This window comes from Nilaparvata lugens, chromosome 13 (assembly GCF_014356525.2).
Source record: "Nilaparvata lugens isolate BPH chromosome 13, ASM1435652v1, whole genome shotgun sequence".
NCBI lineage: Eukaryota > Metazoa > Arthropoda > Insecta > Hemiptera > Delphacidae > Nilaparvata > Nilaparvata lugens.
In genome coordinates, this window is record NC_052516.1 from 17,134,712 (window position 1) to 17,152,265 (window position 17,554).

A 17,554-nucleotide genomic window follows, 5' to 3' on the forward strand; every position below is an offset into this window, starting at 1 on the left:
CAAAAAATAGTACAATAATTTTACTACAATAATTTTGGATTTATCACATCGATTAATTTCAAAATAAAAAACCAAACCAAAATCTTCCTTCACTATCACAAAAGTATTAGAAATTTCACTTAAATCCACAAATTATACTCATGTTAAAATTCTAAACATGTTAAAATAATTATTATTAGGATTAAAATTTTAGTTATTTAATAAAATTTAGAACCATTCAAGAAACACAAACTTGTAAACACTAAAGCTCAGCTAACATTTGCGCAAATTTCCTTCAAAAATAACCAAGTAGGCTAAAACTTAAATTATAATATTCCTATGACATTCATTGAAGGGGAGTCCCTGATCGTCTGAGTATATATAGTTTGTGATCAACAAATGAGTCGACCTACTTACTCCATTTTATTTTCGAAATTCTATAGGAGAGTAGCAAAACTGAATGATAAAACAGTATTAACGATTAGGACAAAGAAAACATTAGGTTCGAATTCGTCTAGTTTTCATAGTTTTAGATGTCCAATCTCATCTAGGTTAGTTTGTGTTTAGTTAACAAACTCTGACTATTGTATTACTCTAAATTTCACATAAAATCATTATCTAGAACTTGGGGCTATACGTCGTGAAAACCTTCCATACAAACTTGAAAAAACTTCAAATTTCAATCCTAATTAAACTTTCTTTTGGTAATCCTTAGCTCAGCAAGTTGTGTGTTAGATGACAAACATGAAAAATAAATAATGAACAATAATTTTTTGTTCCATAGTACACCCGTTGCAAAACATGTATAATATAAAGTGATTTCTAATCAGTCTACCAATCAGTCTACCAAACAATTGTTTTGTTAACGATAACAAGTTTTATTATGTCAATTGTGAACTCCATGATTTCAGTTTACAAGGAGCTAGCTGACTAAGGCTTTATATATTTTTACTTTCCTTGCCCTATTACCATAAAGGAAAGTATTGCTTTCCGAAAAAAATTAAGGTACCCCAATTTCTAAATTCCTATACGTTTCAAGGTCCCCTGAGTCCAAAAAAGTGGTTTTTGGGTATTGGTCTGTATGTGTGTGTGAGTATGTGGGTGTGAATAAATATATGAGTGTATGTGCGTCTGTGTACACGATATCTCATCTCCCAATCAATGGAATGACTTGGAATTTGGAACTTAAGGTCCTTACAATATAAGGATCCGACACGAACAATTTCGATCAAATGCAATTCAAAATGGCGGCTAAAATGGAGAAAATGTCAAAAACAGGGTTTTTTGCGATTTTCTCGAAAACGGCTCCAACGATTTTGATCAAATTCATACCTAGAAAATTCATTAATAAGCTCTATCAACTGCCACAAGTATCTGTAAAAATTTCAGGAGCACTGCACCATCTATGCAAAGTTTGATTTTAGATTCCCAATTATCAGGCTTCAGATACAATTTGAACAAAACATTTCAAGTGGAAAAGATTGAGCATAAAATTATCTACAATTAATGTACAGTAGCATTTTCACCTAAAATTGGAAATAAGCTCAAAATTAGAGAAAATAAGATTATTCAATTGCAAACTGTTGGCAACTGTTGATTCTATTAAATCATTCACTATGAAGAGATAGCAGATTTCGTGTGTCTGCAGCGTTATTGTCCTGTCACAAGCTGGCTCAGATCTTAGAAAAGTAGACTTGAGATGCGCGGGAAAACTAGTGTCAGTTAATCAATTTTTATAATGGCAAGGAAAGTTGTGTGAGTGCACCACACCAAATTTTTCAAGACTAATTATATTGATAACAACTGCTATCTGATGAACATAACAATCGAATCAATCACTTGAATCAACAGCTGTCTGTTAATAATGAAACTTTAATCAACTAATTGAAATAATCACTTAAATCTGTTGAAAATTCACCAATCACTTGAATCAACTACTTAATCAAACACTTGAATCAACGACTTTAGTCAACTGATGAAAATGACACTAGAATCAATCAGCTACTTGAATCAACTACTTAATCAAACACTTAAATCAACGACTTTAGTCAACTGCTGACTGGAGTGATCCGTGGTCTAGTGGATAGAGTGCTTGCGTAGCAGCACATAGATCCCGGGTTCAATCCCTCTCATAACCAAAAGTTTTTTAACCAGATCACTCCCGTGTTATCGGATGGGCACGTTAAACTGTCGGTCCCGGCTGAAGTATGACAGTCGTAAGGCCCATTGACGGCTTAAATTATATATTCAGGCGGTGGGACCTTCCCGCAAGGGACTCCCCACCAACAAAAGCCATACGAATTTACTTTTTTTAACTGCTGACTGATGAAAATGACACTAGAATCAATCGACTACTTGAATGCATCACTTGAATTACTGACCTGACTCGTTGTCGAGGGGGAGGGGAAGTGGAAGTGGTAACGGCGGATGGGACGCAGGTGGATTGGTGGTCACTGGAGGAGAGGAAGACAAACTGGAGCTGACGTCATCATCATCTGCTGGAGGTTCGTTCTCACTGCTCGACAAGCCGTCATCCCTGGAAAATACAACAAAAATTAATCAACTTCCGAAAATACGATAGAACAAAAAACTTTAAACTGTCAATCAGCACTGGACGTTTGAACGTTCTCATATTTACAGTGGATTTCTCGTTCAACTAAACGTTCCGTTAGAGCCGCTATATTTAAAAAAGCTAGGTATCCTTTTCTGACAATTTCTCTGTATGAATAAATGAATTTATTTCCTCCTCAAATTACAAATTACAAAAGTAGAAATTAAATAGATCTTGGAAATTACACTGATCACGTATCCAGTTGTGTGATCAGATAATCAAAGTATAATTAACAAGGTAAAAACATTATCAACTTAAATAAAAATAAACTAGTATGAAAAAAAGAAAAAAAATTTATTCCCAAACATTGAATATTTTATAAGTTATATTTTCCTGTTTACATACTGTAAGCCCATTGTTATAGCTCACTGCCATTTTTATTTACTCTAATCTCTCGTTTAGTAGCCCAGCGTTAGTTTTGACATATATCCGCTGGTGAAATAAAATGTTCTAATCTTTGGTTAGATGATTGGTGTTAATTGGATACTATTAAACGCAGCGTAAGCGTTATAATGGTGAAACCCACCCCCCTAATTTGGAAAAATAACAGATTTGGGTATAATCGTCTTGTGCTTATTAAGAAAGGTATGTTTTGATTTATGAATTGTTGACAATTTTTCAATTCGAAATCAATTCCTCACCGACTCCCAGCTTTGCTGATAGCTCGCTGCTCTCTCCCGCTGCTGCTTCCCCCACCACTTCCCGGGCCTCTCCTCCCCTCCCTGCTTCCTCCTCCTCCATCCCGCGGCGCCAGGGTAGATGAGTTCGAGGATGACGATCGTGTGGGGGGTGGGGGGACCAGGTTTGCATAGTCGGGACTCAGTTTCGGACATCTACAAACGGAAACAATTCAATCAATCATGAATAATCACTCTAAACTATCCTACATATTAGATTCATGTTATAGAGAATTTTTTGGTTTAATATCCTTGTCATTTTGAAAAATCAGATAGTTCCATCTTTTTCAAACTCCGCACCGTTCCCAAATTGTTTAAAGACTTGACTTTTATTGATTCAATAATACACAATTATTATTGAGACGATGTAGAAATATGATGAACCGTGACTCGCAGACCATTGGTGGATCAAGGCGCGTTGCCTGGCTGCGTCGCAACTCCCTACAACTCAGCACAGGAAGCGTTAAACTGCTGTTTTTTACCTACGCGTTTAAGATTCTATTCCATTCCATCAAACTACCAAAATACTTCATCTCAATCATGAAAATCCATTATTAAATCATGTTGACATATTAATATTAATTATTAATATAATATATGTCATTATTACAATATTGTCATGTCATGTCGTGTCAATGTACTTTGAAGTACTTTACAAAGTACTTAGTATGTCATGTCATTATTGATAATGGTTGACATATAATATTTGAGATGTAACTAACTGATAATTATTATAACATGAATCAAAAATCAATATCAGATTTGCCAGAATAGCTTGAACCATCCATTTTAGAAGACGGCGGTAATAGTAAAGTAGCGACAATGCCTTCCTAAAATTTCCACTAAATTTATAACGTAAATTTCTATCTTACTAAAGAAAATTGGTTGGTGCCAATCACCAAGTTTTTGTCTCACTTGTCTAAACATCTGAAGGATGCCATTTCTCTTCCTCTGATTATTTCTTCCATGATCTTCGAGTTGATTTGTGGTACCGGTAACACTGTATTGCAGTATATTTTTATAGTAATCAGTGAAGATAACATAAGAAAATGTTATTCATGGTAAAGGGTGATTATGTTTCAAATGTTACTGTATCGCCAATACGATGATCCAAATATTTATTTATTTATTTATTAAGAATATGGCAGATACACAACACATATAAAGCTCATGAGTCTCAAATGTCTACATATTTTAAATGTCTATATTTTTTCAAATTCTCCAAGATGTTGTGTAGTTTTTGGCCAGGAGAGCATAAGTTGACTGACCGCCATTATAATGCTAGTCCATTTAGCGTTATGGAGGCGAACTAGCGTTACACATATTTAATCAAAAAACTGATTGCTGGAACAATTTTGAGGTTAAAGAAGGTTGAACTCAAATTTTCACAGGAAAAAACATCAAAATTATCTTTACCATTACAAATATACAAAATTGCTTAAAATTGTAATTTTATCACATAAAAGCAATCCAAATATAGAATTTCTAATTGAAATTTGCACCCAAAAAACGTCATTTATTATGAAGCCATGTGATGCTGGTACTCTCTTTATAGGCCTACACTCCCAATGGCCAATACAGTAATAATCTTCAGATACTGTTGCTGGTGAGATGTTGTGATATCTATCCATAGTGTTAAAGCCAATTCAATCTTTTGTCCTTCAGAAGAAGGCTATTAGAATCATATGTGATTTGCCTTTCAATGCTCATTGTAGACCACATTTCATAGAACTTGGATTGCTGACATTGCCATCACTGTATGTTTTTAATATGTTATGTCATGTACAAAAAAATTTGGATAAATATGATACAAACCAACATCATAATTTAAATACACGAAATAGACATAGACTTAAAATTCCGCAATATAGCCATTCCAAATCTCAGAGAAACTGGCACTACATGTCAATAAAATTATATAACTCAACACCAGACAAATTGAAGTTACTAGCATTCACTCAATTTAAAAATAAAATTAAATATGTATTAGTTAATGAATGTTTGTACACAGTAAATGATTTCTTTTCTATAAACTGGGTACCATTTCTCTTATGACATAATGAGTAACTTGTGATCTATGCTTTACATTACTTGTTAATTTATTTTTAAGACTGACTAATGAATAATAGTGATTTAAAAAAGATGTATTTTGACGAAGTCGATGTATTTTTTGTAAATATTGAATGACTAATAAAATTCTATTCTATTCTATTCTATTCATAATGAAAACACTGGGATGTTGTCAGAAATATTACTAATTTATTGTAAAAATCACAAACATGTTTCAACAGGAATGCCTGTGGTACTTTTCTTTAAATTGTGTAATTCTGTATGATTGAATAAATAAACACATAGACTGAAGATGACACCATTGGTGTTGAAACAAGCTTGTGATTTTTACCATTAATAAGTGATATTTTTGCCAACAAACCAGTGTTTTCATTACAGTAATAATCAAAAATGGTCTATAATAATCGGCTTGGTGTAACAGTGGAATTTCGAACATCAGTTTAGATAGAGCATCAAGCGCCCTACACCATGAGACATCTTCTTATGCTATATTTCATCTATGACTATAGTCTGATGTGTAAATGATGGTGACCTGTGATGATGGTGATGATGATGGTGGTGGTGATGGTGCTTGCGGCGTGGCTGCGGCGTGGACTCGACGGAGCGCCGGCCGGTCGACGACGCGGCAAGATGGCCGCCCACTGCAAAGTACTTCTCGTGCATCGAGTCCTCCTCCTCCTGGTCCAAGGACAGGGTCGACGTCAAAGGCATCTACAAAACAACCACAACATATTCATCATAATCAAGAAATTTTATAAACGCATTAGATTGGTTGATTACTTTTATTATGTAGATTACAATATATACTGGCTTATACACTTATATACAATAGCTTAAAACAGCAAAGTTTTAGATGAATTCACATAATATAAACTAAGAAAATAATTATTGAACTGTATATATGAAAAAAATGGAATAACTATAGATAATATTGTTATGCATCTACATAAATTGGCGGAGCTTTGTAAATATCAATGTCAATTCTTCGGAAAGAATATTCAAAATATCCTTCCCACTAACTCTCTACCTAAAGATGTAAAGTGAATAGAGGTGAATAGCAAAGATGAATATAGTCTCTTTTCTGTTTAGGGCTACTTGTAATATAAATAGAAATACAAATCTCAGTACAAAATAATATTTGCTCCCGGTTGCATGTAATTCTATTGGGAGCGTCTCAACAAAGAGGAAAGATAGCATCATATAATGATTATGCTATTTTTCCTCTATCTTTATAATGACTTTATGCTATCATTTCCCTATGGTATCAGTTTGTCAAGTTCTCACTTCAACATGTAGGTATTTCGATCATTCCTTGAAATACTGAAATAAATGCGTTAAGCCATTCAGTTCTAATTTCAAGGCATCAATTTTTCGTTGCAAGGTGATACACAGTCAGCCAGTCAACAAAGGAGAAGTTAGTTGAAGGTTAGGCCTAAGGCTAGGGCCACACGAGCGCACAAAGTGCGTCCGTTGCAACTTACTTTTTGACGTCCGTTGTAGAAATACATAGAAGTGAATTAGTGACAACACACGAGGTGCGTGCGTACCAAGTAACGGAAGTCGTAAGGGACGGTGATTTTTGAACTGCGCAGAAATGCTAAAACGCACGTCGAGACATGTAAAAGTTATTGCTTCGTCTGACGTTGACGCACCACACTCAACGCTCGTGTGGTGTCATTGGCGGCGGCCGCAAAAAGTAAGTTGAAACGGACGCACTATGTGCGCTCGTGTGGCCCTAGCCTTAGGGGTCAGGTTTTTGCTTTTAAATGACAATATGCTGGCATTGTGTAATTTTTCAAATTAAATAGATGATACTGCATGCATCCACTGGACTTTCTGAAAGCAAGAGGTACTTGACGTAAATTCAATAGACGAAATTTGGGTGAATGCTTATTTGTTTATCCCGAATTTTGTAATTATTATGAATTAATAAATGAGTGAATTACACAGAGAGTACTCACCGTGGAGGCAGCCTGTTCGCCAACCGCCGGCTGTTGTTGGCTGGTGTTGTTCTGCTGTTGTTGTGCCGCTTGTTGTTGTGCCTGTTGTTGAGCTGCAGTGCGCTGAGCAAAGCTCTGACTGCGCGACAGAGACAGCTGATTGTTGGAGAGAGAGGAGGGCAGCAAGGAGCGACCCCCCGCTCTCCCTCCCGCCCCACCACCCCCGCCACTGCTGCGGTTCTCGTGACCCAGGCTGTAGCCCCCTCCTACACCTACAAAATTAGCAATAATCAAGTGAATAAATCAATAAATATATACCGATAAATGAATAAAGATAGACAAATAAATATTGTATAAGAATAAAATATCGGGCACTCATTTGGTTTGCATTTGAAAATGGGTCTCATGCAACATGTTATGCATTAATAAAATATTTATTTATACATTGATAGATACAATATCATCCTCAACTATGAATGATTGGGAAAGGAACAACAGGCTTGAAGCCCAAAACTGTTCCTTTCCCAAATTTAGATAGAAATTATTGTTCAAAAAAAGGTTATGTTTACACTTCATTATTTTTGTCCAATTTTGAGTCCAAAATATATATAAACGAAATATAGAAATAATCAGTGAAATTTGATCAGTTGCGACCTGAAAACTCTGACACCAGACCTGAGCCAGCCAGGTCACAAGATATCATAATTTTTTACTAAATATATTAAAAGAGATATTGGGTGATCCTTATTTTATGTCAATACCAGACCACTGATATGAATTCAAACTTCATTGCTGATTTGGAAACAATCAACGGAAACTGCCGAATGCAAACGAACAAATCCGATGTTCAACTCTTAGGGCCTGGCTTGGCCTAATGAAGCGTTTTAAGTGGTTTTTGCACTGGCGGCTGACTAGTCGGCAGGGAGGAAGCTCTCCGATTGGTTTGGCGTTCGGGAATCAGCTGATAATCAGCCAATCGGAGAGCTTCCTGTCCTGTCAACACGTCCGCCGCTATTGAATAAACGCCTGAAAAACACTCCATGTGGCTTCACCCTTAGTTAACCCCGCACACAATCAGAATATTCCCCTGCATTTTCTGTTCTACTGTAGTTCATTTCCATGATATCTTTGTTTCATGAGTTGATGATATCAACTTATCTTAGGGAAGTATCTCTCAATCTTTAGGGAAGTTTTAGCTATTGAAGTGAATGAACTATCCATGGTTGCTTATGATTGTGTTGTCAATAGTTCTTGAATACCTTAAGCATGTATTGTATGTTCTGATTTTTTTAGTATTGTACTCAAGAGTTTCAATTCGATCTTCAAACGTCATTTACTACCAAGCATTGCTTGACTTTGTAGTGTTTCTAATTAACTAAACTATACTCTGAAACTAAACAAGTTGAGACTTGAACAAAATATTTGTGTTGCCAAACTGTGAGAAATTTCAATCTTCTAATGCGCACTTATATGACTGGATACAGGCTTGCATGAAAATATTGACATACCGGACAATTTGTCAACAAGGATGGCTTGTTCAAGTCTCAATTTGTTTTATTCATAATATTAAGTAGGCTATATAGTGAGATTTATAGTGTATAGTAATTTTTACCAAAGAGAAAAGATAGCATAAGAAGAAATCCCATGGTATATAGGACGTTTATGTTCCCCGAATTACAAGACGATTTTTAGTCAATTCAAGCCGTTTTCTTTGGACTACTGTATATTATTACTGTTTTGGCCGGGTGATAGTGTAAAGCTGCGTACAGATATACGCGCCTCCAGCCCGCTCCGCGCACGCTCCGCCCTCGTTCCGCAATCGCTCCGCCCCCGCTCTGCATTCGAACCGATCATGAACGTTACGGAAGATGTTAGCTCTTCTCGCGTTCCACTCTTGCTCCCCGGTCGATCATCAATCGCTCTGCTCGAGTGACGTTCGGTTGCGGAGCAGAGCGAAAGTCTGTACGCACCTTAAGAATGGCGCAGTGAGAGAGACTTCCAACGTCACATAGCTTCACGAAAAAGAACTACTAGAACTATCGGCTTGAGTTAACCATTGAAATGTAGAAAATAAACGCCCTATACCATGGGATATCTTCTTATGCTCTTTTCTATATGCTTTCACTATCAAGTCGGTACCTGTCAAATCTATTGTCAAGACTTCGATTTCATCATTTTTAGAATCAATTATTGAAAATGTAGAGAAGCACTCACTGATATCCACATCAAAACTCTTCTGCTTGGATGGAGGTGCGGGGTGATGCGCAGACGCATTCGATGCACTCCTATGCACAAGCACTGCCGCCCCACCCTTGCCAGCCGGCAAGCCAGTAGCTTGCGTGCCAGTAACCGGAGCCATCTGGTGGTTAGCGTCGGACAGTGGCTTCTTCTTTAGCTGCGGGGTGGAGGTGGAGGTGGACAGCGTGCTGTGATTGGTCGAAGTGGAGGACAAAGTGCTGTGATTGGTCGCCGCCTGACCGGTGGGCTGAGCTAAGTTAGGCAGTTGGCCGTGATTGGGCGAATCTAGCGAGGTGCGGCTCATTGACACGCAGCCCGAGTCGCTCGTGTGGCTATCCTGTGAAACATTCACAAACAATTAATTATTACAAAGAAAATATTGAATTACAGTATAAAAAGACTTGCTGTATACTTGTATTGTTGAGCTGTTTACAAACTTGGGCGATATAAATGCTTTATGATTTTTATCAGCTGTTTCTATGATTATTATAACTGTATCTGTACACACACAGAAGTCAGAGCCATGTCCGTGCCATACACCACTGTGAAGTGAGCCTTAAGCCATGTCCACACTGAACAAATGTTCGTTATACATGTTCGGCAAACATGTTTGTTGAGGGTCCTCGTGGATCAAACTAAGTTCCATTCAAACGGAGATTGACCAGCAGTTGATTTGAACCCGAATGAAACCCAACTCAACTAGCTACAGTCCTAGGGGAATAATAGTTTTAGGTCAAGTTAGTATTGTGATAATTATTTGTAAACTAGCCTAGCTGGTAGACAAGTTTGTACAGCCGATTATAACCTTATTTTAGAAATATAGATGAAATAACATTGGGATTCATGAATAAGACAGGTCACTTTTGAAATGCTACTATACCTACACATAATCGTGGATTAGCTTTAAACGTAATATTGGTGCATATTGACTTAATAGTCAGCTGTCAGACTCACAGTGGTCACGTATGGAAGTGAAGTGTGGATATTATCATCCAAGGCTGCAGCAAATCTAGACCGCTGGGAAAGGAAAATGCTGCGTAGAATATACTGACCTGTATGTGATGAGGGTGTCTGGCGAATAAGAAACAACAATGAATTAGCTGCACTTTATAAAGAGCCACCCCTGTCTGTATATGTCAGACTAAACCGCTTAAGAGGGGCAGGGCATGTGGAGCGGATGCCAGACACTCCTCGGTCTCCCAGAAAAATATATATGGGACAACCAGGAGGCAGAAGACCGGTGGGAAAGCCAAGACTGAGAGGTGGATGGCATCTCAGAGGATGCTGCAGAACTTCTTCGCATCAGGAATTGGAGAATGAAGGCAAGAGATCGTGATGGATGGAGGCGCAGTATTGAGGAGGCTAGGGCTCGATTTGGGCTGTACGCCATCGAAGAAGAAGAAGAAGAAGAGAAGAAGAAGAAGAAGAAGAAGAAGAGAAGAAGAAGAAGAAGAAGAAGAAGAAGAAGTCAGCTGTCAATCGTCAATCGGTTAGTTCAAGTCTGTCAACGAATGAACTACATGAACTATTTTCGTCTGCTACGTATGCTCTATTGTTGATTGTAGACATCAGCTTCAAACGTGCATGATAAAAATTATAACCTTAATAGTTTACTGACATTTGTCAGTCTTTCAAGTCTAACAGTCTGTTAGTTTATTAAGTATGTCAACAAGTGAACTTCGTCAACCGTTTTCAGCAGCTACATGCTCTATTGTCGATTATAGAAACTAATTCGAAAAAACACTTTACTTATATGGGCTACTTTTGTACAGATTAATAAAAACTTGTAGTACCCTTTATTAAAGTTATGGTCGAAGCTAGTCGTTGAAATATTTTAAAGTTTTCAATAATAAAGAGATTTTATATTGTTTTTATTAATTTTTTAAGAAATTCGATAATTGTAACAAATAGAGATAAGTTTTCGAACCTGGTTGCGAGTGGTGTGAGAGTACCAAGAGCCCTGACTGCCTCTCCTAGGTCGGCCCAACTCTCCCTCCATGCTTTGACTCCGCGCCTTCTCATCCTTGGCCTGTTGACTTGCTGATTTCTGCTGCTGTTTTGGCTGCTGCTGCTGTGATGACTGCTGCTGATTCTGCTCTTGCTGATGTCTGCAAATCAATACAAGTCGATTAGATTGACAAACATTAAGGCCCGTATTTGAAACGATTCAAGGCCCGTATTCAAAACGAATCATGGCCCGTATTTAGAGCGATTCAAGGCCCGTATTCAAAACGAATCATGGCCCGTATTTAGAGCGATTCATATGCTATGATTATTATAAGGGTATTATTATTTAAACACACAATAAGCTTCGGTTGACGTGTGAGGTATTTTTAACCTTTGGATCCTTGAATTATAACGGTATCTGTATATGCACAAAAGTCAGAGCCACGTCCGTGCCATACACGACTGTGAATTGAGCCATAGGCGTAAGTTCGTGGCACATTAGTCTGTACAAAGCTTCATATTGCCTGTCACTCACTATTATATATGGTTTTATAAAATTGAAAAATTGAATTGGTTGATTGGTTCACTCACAAGAGGTTTCTGCTACTCTCGTTCAATAAGCCACTATTTGTGAATACCGGATTGGTTCTACATATTGCGATCAGTCTTGATAATAACGAAATCTTGTTGGCTACATTTCATAATTATTTCGAGCATGAAATTGTGACAACATTTTTGACAGGGTCCTGGTGGATCAAACTAAGTTCCACTCAAAAAGAGATTGACTAGCAGTTGGTTTGAACCCCGAATGAAACACAACATAATAAATGCTACTATACCTACACATAATCGTGGATTAGCTTTAAACGTAGTTGGTGCATATGGACCTAATAGTTAACTGTCAGTCATCAAACGGTTAGTTCAAGTTTGTCAACAAATGGACTACATGAAATATTTTCGTCAGCTACATGCTCTTTTGTTGATTGTAGACATCAGCTTCAAACGTGCATGATAAATATTACAGCACTAATAGTTTACTGTCATTTGTCATTTTTTCAAGTCTGACAGTCTGTTAGTTGGTCTAACTAGGAGAGTGACATCTGATTTACTAAGGCCCGGTTGCACAAAATCCGGTAAAATTTTAACCGTGATTAACTTTACGAGAACCAATCAGAGAAGGCTTTTTTGAAAAGACGGCTTTTCTGATTGCTTCTTGTGGAATTGATCACGATTAAAATTTAACCGGCTTTTGTGCAACCGGCACTAAGACTTCCTCCTAAATCGTATACCACTTGTTTCCAGTAATCGTTTGTACTTCTTGGCCCTAAGTTTTTCAAAAATATTCCTCTTGAGAACACAAAATCGACTTGTTTTTAAAATAAAAGTTCTTAGAGGTCTTATGCCTGACTATCTAGAGACCTTATTCAATTTGATTTCATAGCTAAAATAATCTGATAATGGTGGTTATGCATTGAGAAAATGAACTGGATTAGGAAAGTGAGCATGGTGAGTGTGAATGTGTGAGTGATTGTTTGCTAATTTTTCTTTTTTTCTTCTTTTTCTACTTCTCTATAAATTCATAAATTGTCAGATATTCATTTCTGCTCGCAGACGTAGAGTAGGTATTGTACTCTCAGCAAGCAGTATTTTTCTATCCAAATTCACAAATTAGTCCTGGTTTAGCATGATCGAATCCTTGAAGTTGTTTGATACTTAGCAGACAATTATGATGTACTTTATAATTATCAGTTTATTACTCTAATCGTGTTAAGCTGTACGATCGTTTTTTCTTATAATTTGTAATTGTGAATTGGATTGAATAAAGTTTGAGTTTGAAAAAATTTGGCCTGTCAACAAGTGAGCTTCGTCAACCGTTTTCGGCAGCTACATGCTCTATTGTCGATTATAGAAACTAATTCTATTATTTTAACAAATAAATAAGTTTTCCAACCTGGTTGCGAGCGGTGTGAGAGTACCATGACCCTTGACTGCCTCTCCTAGGTCTGCCCAGTTCTCCTTCCATACTCTGACTCCGCGCCTTCTCATCCTTGGCCTGTTGACTTGCTGATTTCTGCTGCTGTTTTGGCTGCTGCTGCTGTGATGACTGCTGCTGATTCTGCTCTTGCTGATGTCTGCAAATCAATACAAGTCGATTAGATTGACAAACATTAAGGCCCGTATTTGAAACGATTCAATGCCCGTATTCAAAACGAATCATGGCCCGTATTTAGAGCGATTCAAGGCCCGTATTCAAAACGAATCATGGCCCGTATTTAGAGCGATTCAAGGCCCGTATTCAAAACGAATCATGGCCCGTATTTAGAGCGATTCAAGGCCGTATTCAAAACGAATCATGGCCCGTATTTAGAGCGATTCAAGGCCCGTATTCAAAACGAATCATGGCCCGTATTTAGAGCGATTCAAGGCCCGTATTCAAAACGAATCATGGCCCGTATTTAGAGCGATTCAAGGCCCGTATTCAAAACGAATCATGGCCCGTATTTATAGCGATTCAAGGCCCATATTCAAAACTAATCAAGACGCATATTCAAAACTAATCAAGACGCATATTCAAAACTAAGGTCCATATTCAAAACGAATCAAGGCCGGTATTCAAAACAAATCAAGGCCCGTATTTAAAACGAATCAAGTCCCAGATTCGAAACTATTTCAAGTTTGAAATTAGTCAGGTGGGAACTTCAGTAAGTCAAGTTCCAGATGAGAACTGGATTGACGAATACAACTTGACAATAATCCGTATTACTTGATATTTTACTTGACCATTCACATCACTGCAAATGATAATCTCAAGGGCAGCAGCCAATAAGAACACGTGAAACCTCGTGCCGTAGATTCACCGGCTTCAAGACTATACTTGAAATAGTTTATACTGTATTTGTAAAATAGACTTGAGGCTGTGCAAAGGCTAAAAATAAACTTTCCACTCGAGCTATTTTTCAAAGTTTTTCGATTTGTATATCAGCAAGCTATCAAAATAAAAAAGTTTTGTCAGGAAAACATTTTTTCCAATCATTACTTTTTGAGATATGAGCGCCTGAAGTTTGAATTTTTGGGACAGAACATTTCAAATTCGGTAAGATATAAATCCATGAGATTTAGAGGATGAATTCTTCATTGGTATTGTTGATTTAGTAAAACAAAATTTTCTGAAAATATCAATTTTTGAAAAAGTTATTCAATTTACTCAACTGAGAGTTATTTTTGGTTATTTTTAGTAAATTGAATAACTATTAAAGATTGATATTTTCAGAAAATTTTTGTTTTAATAAATCAACAATACCATGAAGAATCTATCCTATAAATCTCATGGATTCTCTTTCTGAATTTGAAATGTTCTGTCCCAAAAATTTAAACTTTAGGCGCTCATATCTCAAAAAGTAATGATCAGAAAAAAAATGTTTTCCTGACAAAACTTTTTCATTTTGATAGCTTGATGATATATAAATCGAAAAACTTTGAAAAATATCTCGAGTAGAAATTTTATTTTTAGCCTTTGCACAGCCTTAACATAAGAGAGCATTCCTCTGAGGTAGCTAGGTAATAAAGATTTATTTATTTACTGAAAAGTGCAATGATTCGTAGCCCATGTGACCAGTTTTCCGTAGTTTTATCTAGTTTAGTTGTTTATAATAAGCAATTTTTCTCTTTCCTTTTTGATATGTACATCATAGTGGTTCGAACTCACTGCCGGCGCACAAGTTGTTCCATATTGTAGTGCCATATTGTAATATTTATGATAATATTTATTTTATTAACCTCTCCAGACCTGGCTTCCTCCACCTACTCATGTATATACTTTGTTTGATTTGTACACTATACTGTACATTTCCTTTCTGAGCTGATAGTGGCTATGGTGGAATGGATTCTTACTTTTTCGGTTGAGACGAATATACACTGAAGTGTACATTGTCAGCTATCGATATAACACCAGCTATACAGGTGGAAGTGGTCACAATTCAGCTGTGGAGTTCTTGAAAGCTTATATTTTGAGAGAGAGAGAGAGAGAGAGAGAGAGAGAGAGAGAGAGAGAGAGAGAGAGAGAGAGAGAGAGAGAGAGAGAGAGAGAGCGGTTCGACTTAATAAGTGTGGAATCCATGTGTAGGCTACACTATACTGCACACTGGGTCTGAGGAGTTTAATTTGTAATTACTTCTATAGCAAATAAATGAATTTCAATTTGAAAGATTATCGACTGACTTGTGATGATGATGATGGTGATGGTGATGCGAGCGCCGGGTGGGCCGTGGCGAGGAGAGCGGCGACGTCTGTGTCTCACTGGTGGCCAGCCGTTGCACTCCACCCGCCTTGGCAGCCTTGCCACTGCTTCCGCCCCCGCCACCCCTACTACTGCCCAGACTGTGTGTCGAAATCGGCGACGAAGGTACACACTCTGTGCCACCACTCACATCCTGACAAACAAACAAACACAAAATCAATCACTACATCCTGTCAAACAAACAACAAACTCACAATCCATCATTTATGAATAATGACAAAGAGCTGTGTACCACCACTGACTCCATCATGACAAACAAACACACAATCCATTATTTATGAATAATAATAAACAGCTCTGTGCCACCACTAACTACATCCTGTGCAAAAAAATTTAACATTTTCAAAGAACTATTCCTGAACAGAAAATCAAGTGGCGAAGCAGTGGTATGTGATTGCATAACCTAATACTTATTAGACAAAATATATTAAGCAAGCCATTTCTGTATATCAGTTTATATTTTTTTTATCTGGTTATTTATGTTCAACGGATCTCGAAAACGGCTCTAACGATTTTCACGAAATTTGGAACATAGTTGGTTTATGATATAAAAATTCGATTGCACTAGGTCTCATCCCTGGGAAAAATCATCGCTGAAGGACATGAAAAGGATAACAATTATTAATCCTTGGAAAAACAGATGATAATTTCGTCGTCTGTCTAAACAGAAGATGCGTGTGTGGGAGGGAGCTTAGACCAGTTATAGAATAGACACGCCCCATTGTATATTCGTACTGAAAGTCGATGAAGCCAACATCTGCTGCCATATCGCCATATCGGTACGTCAACATCGGATAGAAAACTTTTCTGTAGAGTTTGTTTACATTGTTTTCCATAGCAGATTATGACCATTTTCATGAATAATAATCTACTTCCATCTGATATAGACACAATCTGCTATGGAAAACATTGTAAACAAACTACTGAAAAGTTTTCTATCCGATGATGACGTCACGATATGGCGATATGGCAGTAGATTTTGGCTTCAGAGGCTACACTTCCCAGCGTGTCTATTCTATAACTGGTCTAAGGGAGGGAGACAGAATTATTTCCAGCTGTGTAATCAATCAGCGAGAAATATTATCGAGAAATTTTAATCGACTTGATCAAAATAATCTGATTTGTTGACATGACATGATAATCATTCTAAACTAGAGTATATCGTAATTTTTAAAGTTATTCATTATTTTTGACAATTTTTAAAGTGATTAGTGAGTGTTATTTTGTTATTCAATTTGGTTTGTAAATTAATAATCTAAATAAGAACTTTTGACGTGACAACGTCTTATAAATTGGTTTGCCGGGTGACACTTCAAGAAACTGCGTTACGTTCCCACGTTATGCGCTCACAATGAGAGCGAGTGAGAGCGTTCGTTTCGGTTCACGGTCGTCTGGAAAGAGCACGAATAGGAGCAGTGGCGAGCAACGCAGCAGCAACCCGAAGGCATTCACCTGGAGAGAGAGTGAAACGGAGCAATCTCCTGCGACTGCGCCACTACTTAGTGAATAGGCTATGTGAATAAGTATAAGTGAATAGGTATAAGTGTAAGTATAATAGGTATAAGTGAATAGGTTATGTTGTAGTAATCACAATGTTGTGGTAGTTTTCAATCACAAAAGTAGTATACATCGTTCCTCAGCCAATAATAATTTGTTTAACTTGAAAAAATGAGCGCGACTTGCTATGTAAAAAATTGAATCGAGCACAGTTAGCCCGCCTAAGAGCGAGAGAGACAGAGTGATTTTGTTGAGGATGTGTGAAGGTAAAAATAATTTTTGTTAATATGAAATTCAG

The 17,554-nt window shown here is 37.2% G+C and overlaps 1 protein-coding gene across 3 annotated transcripts in view; it reads right to left on the reverse strand.

The window, feature by feature from the left end:
* LOC111045555 (AT-rich interactive domain-containing protein 1B) overlaps positions 1–17,554 on the reverse strand; it is a 52,148-nt gene that overhangs the window by 25,899 nt on the left and 8,695 nt on the right. For all 3 annotated transcript variants that reach the window (XM_039439943.1, XM_039439941.1, XM_039439942.1), the window contains exons 4-10: positions 15,681–15,892; positions 13,414–13,594; positions 9,492–9,852; positions 7,299–7,549; positions 5,870–6,048; positions 3,232–3,423; positions 2,361–2,515 (exon numbers count right to left, since the gene is read on the reverse strand). In XM_039439943.1, the coding sequence (XP_039295877.1) occupies positions 2,361–2,515; positions 3,232–3,423; positions 5,870–6,048; positions 7,299–7,549; positions 9,492–9,852; positions 13,414–13,594; positions 15,681–15,892 (1,531 nt within the window). The remainder of the gene's footprint in view (positions 1–2,360; positions 2,516–3,231; positions 3,424–5,869; positions 6,049–7,298; positions 7,550–9,491; positions 9,853–13,413; positions 13,595–15,680; positions 15,893–17,554) is intronic.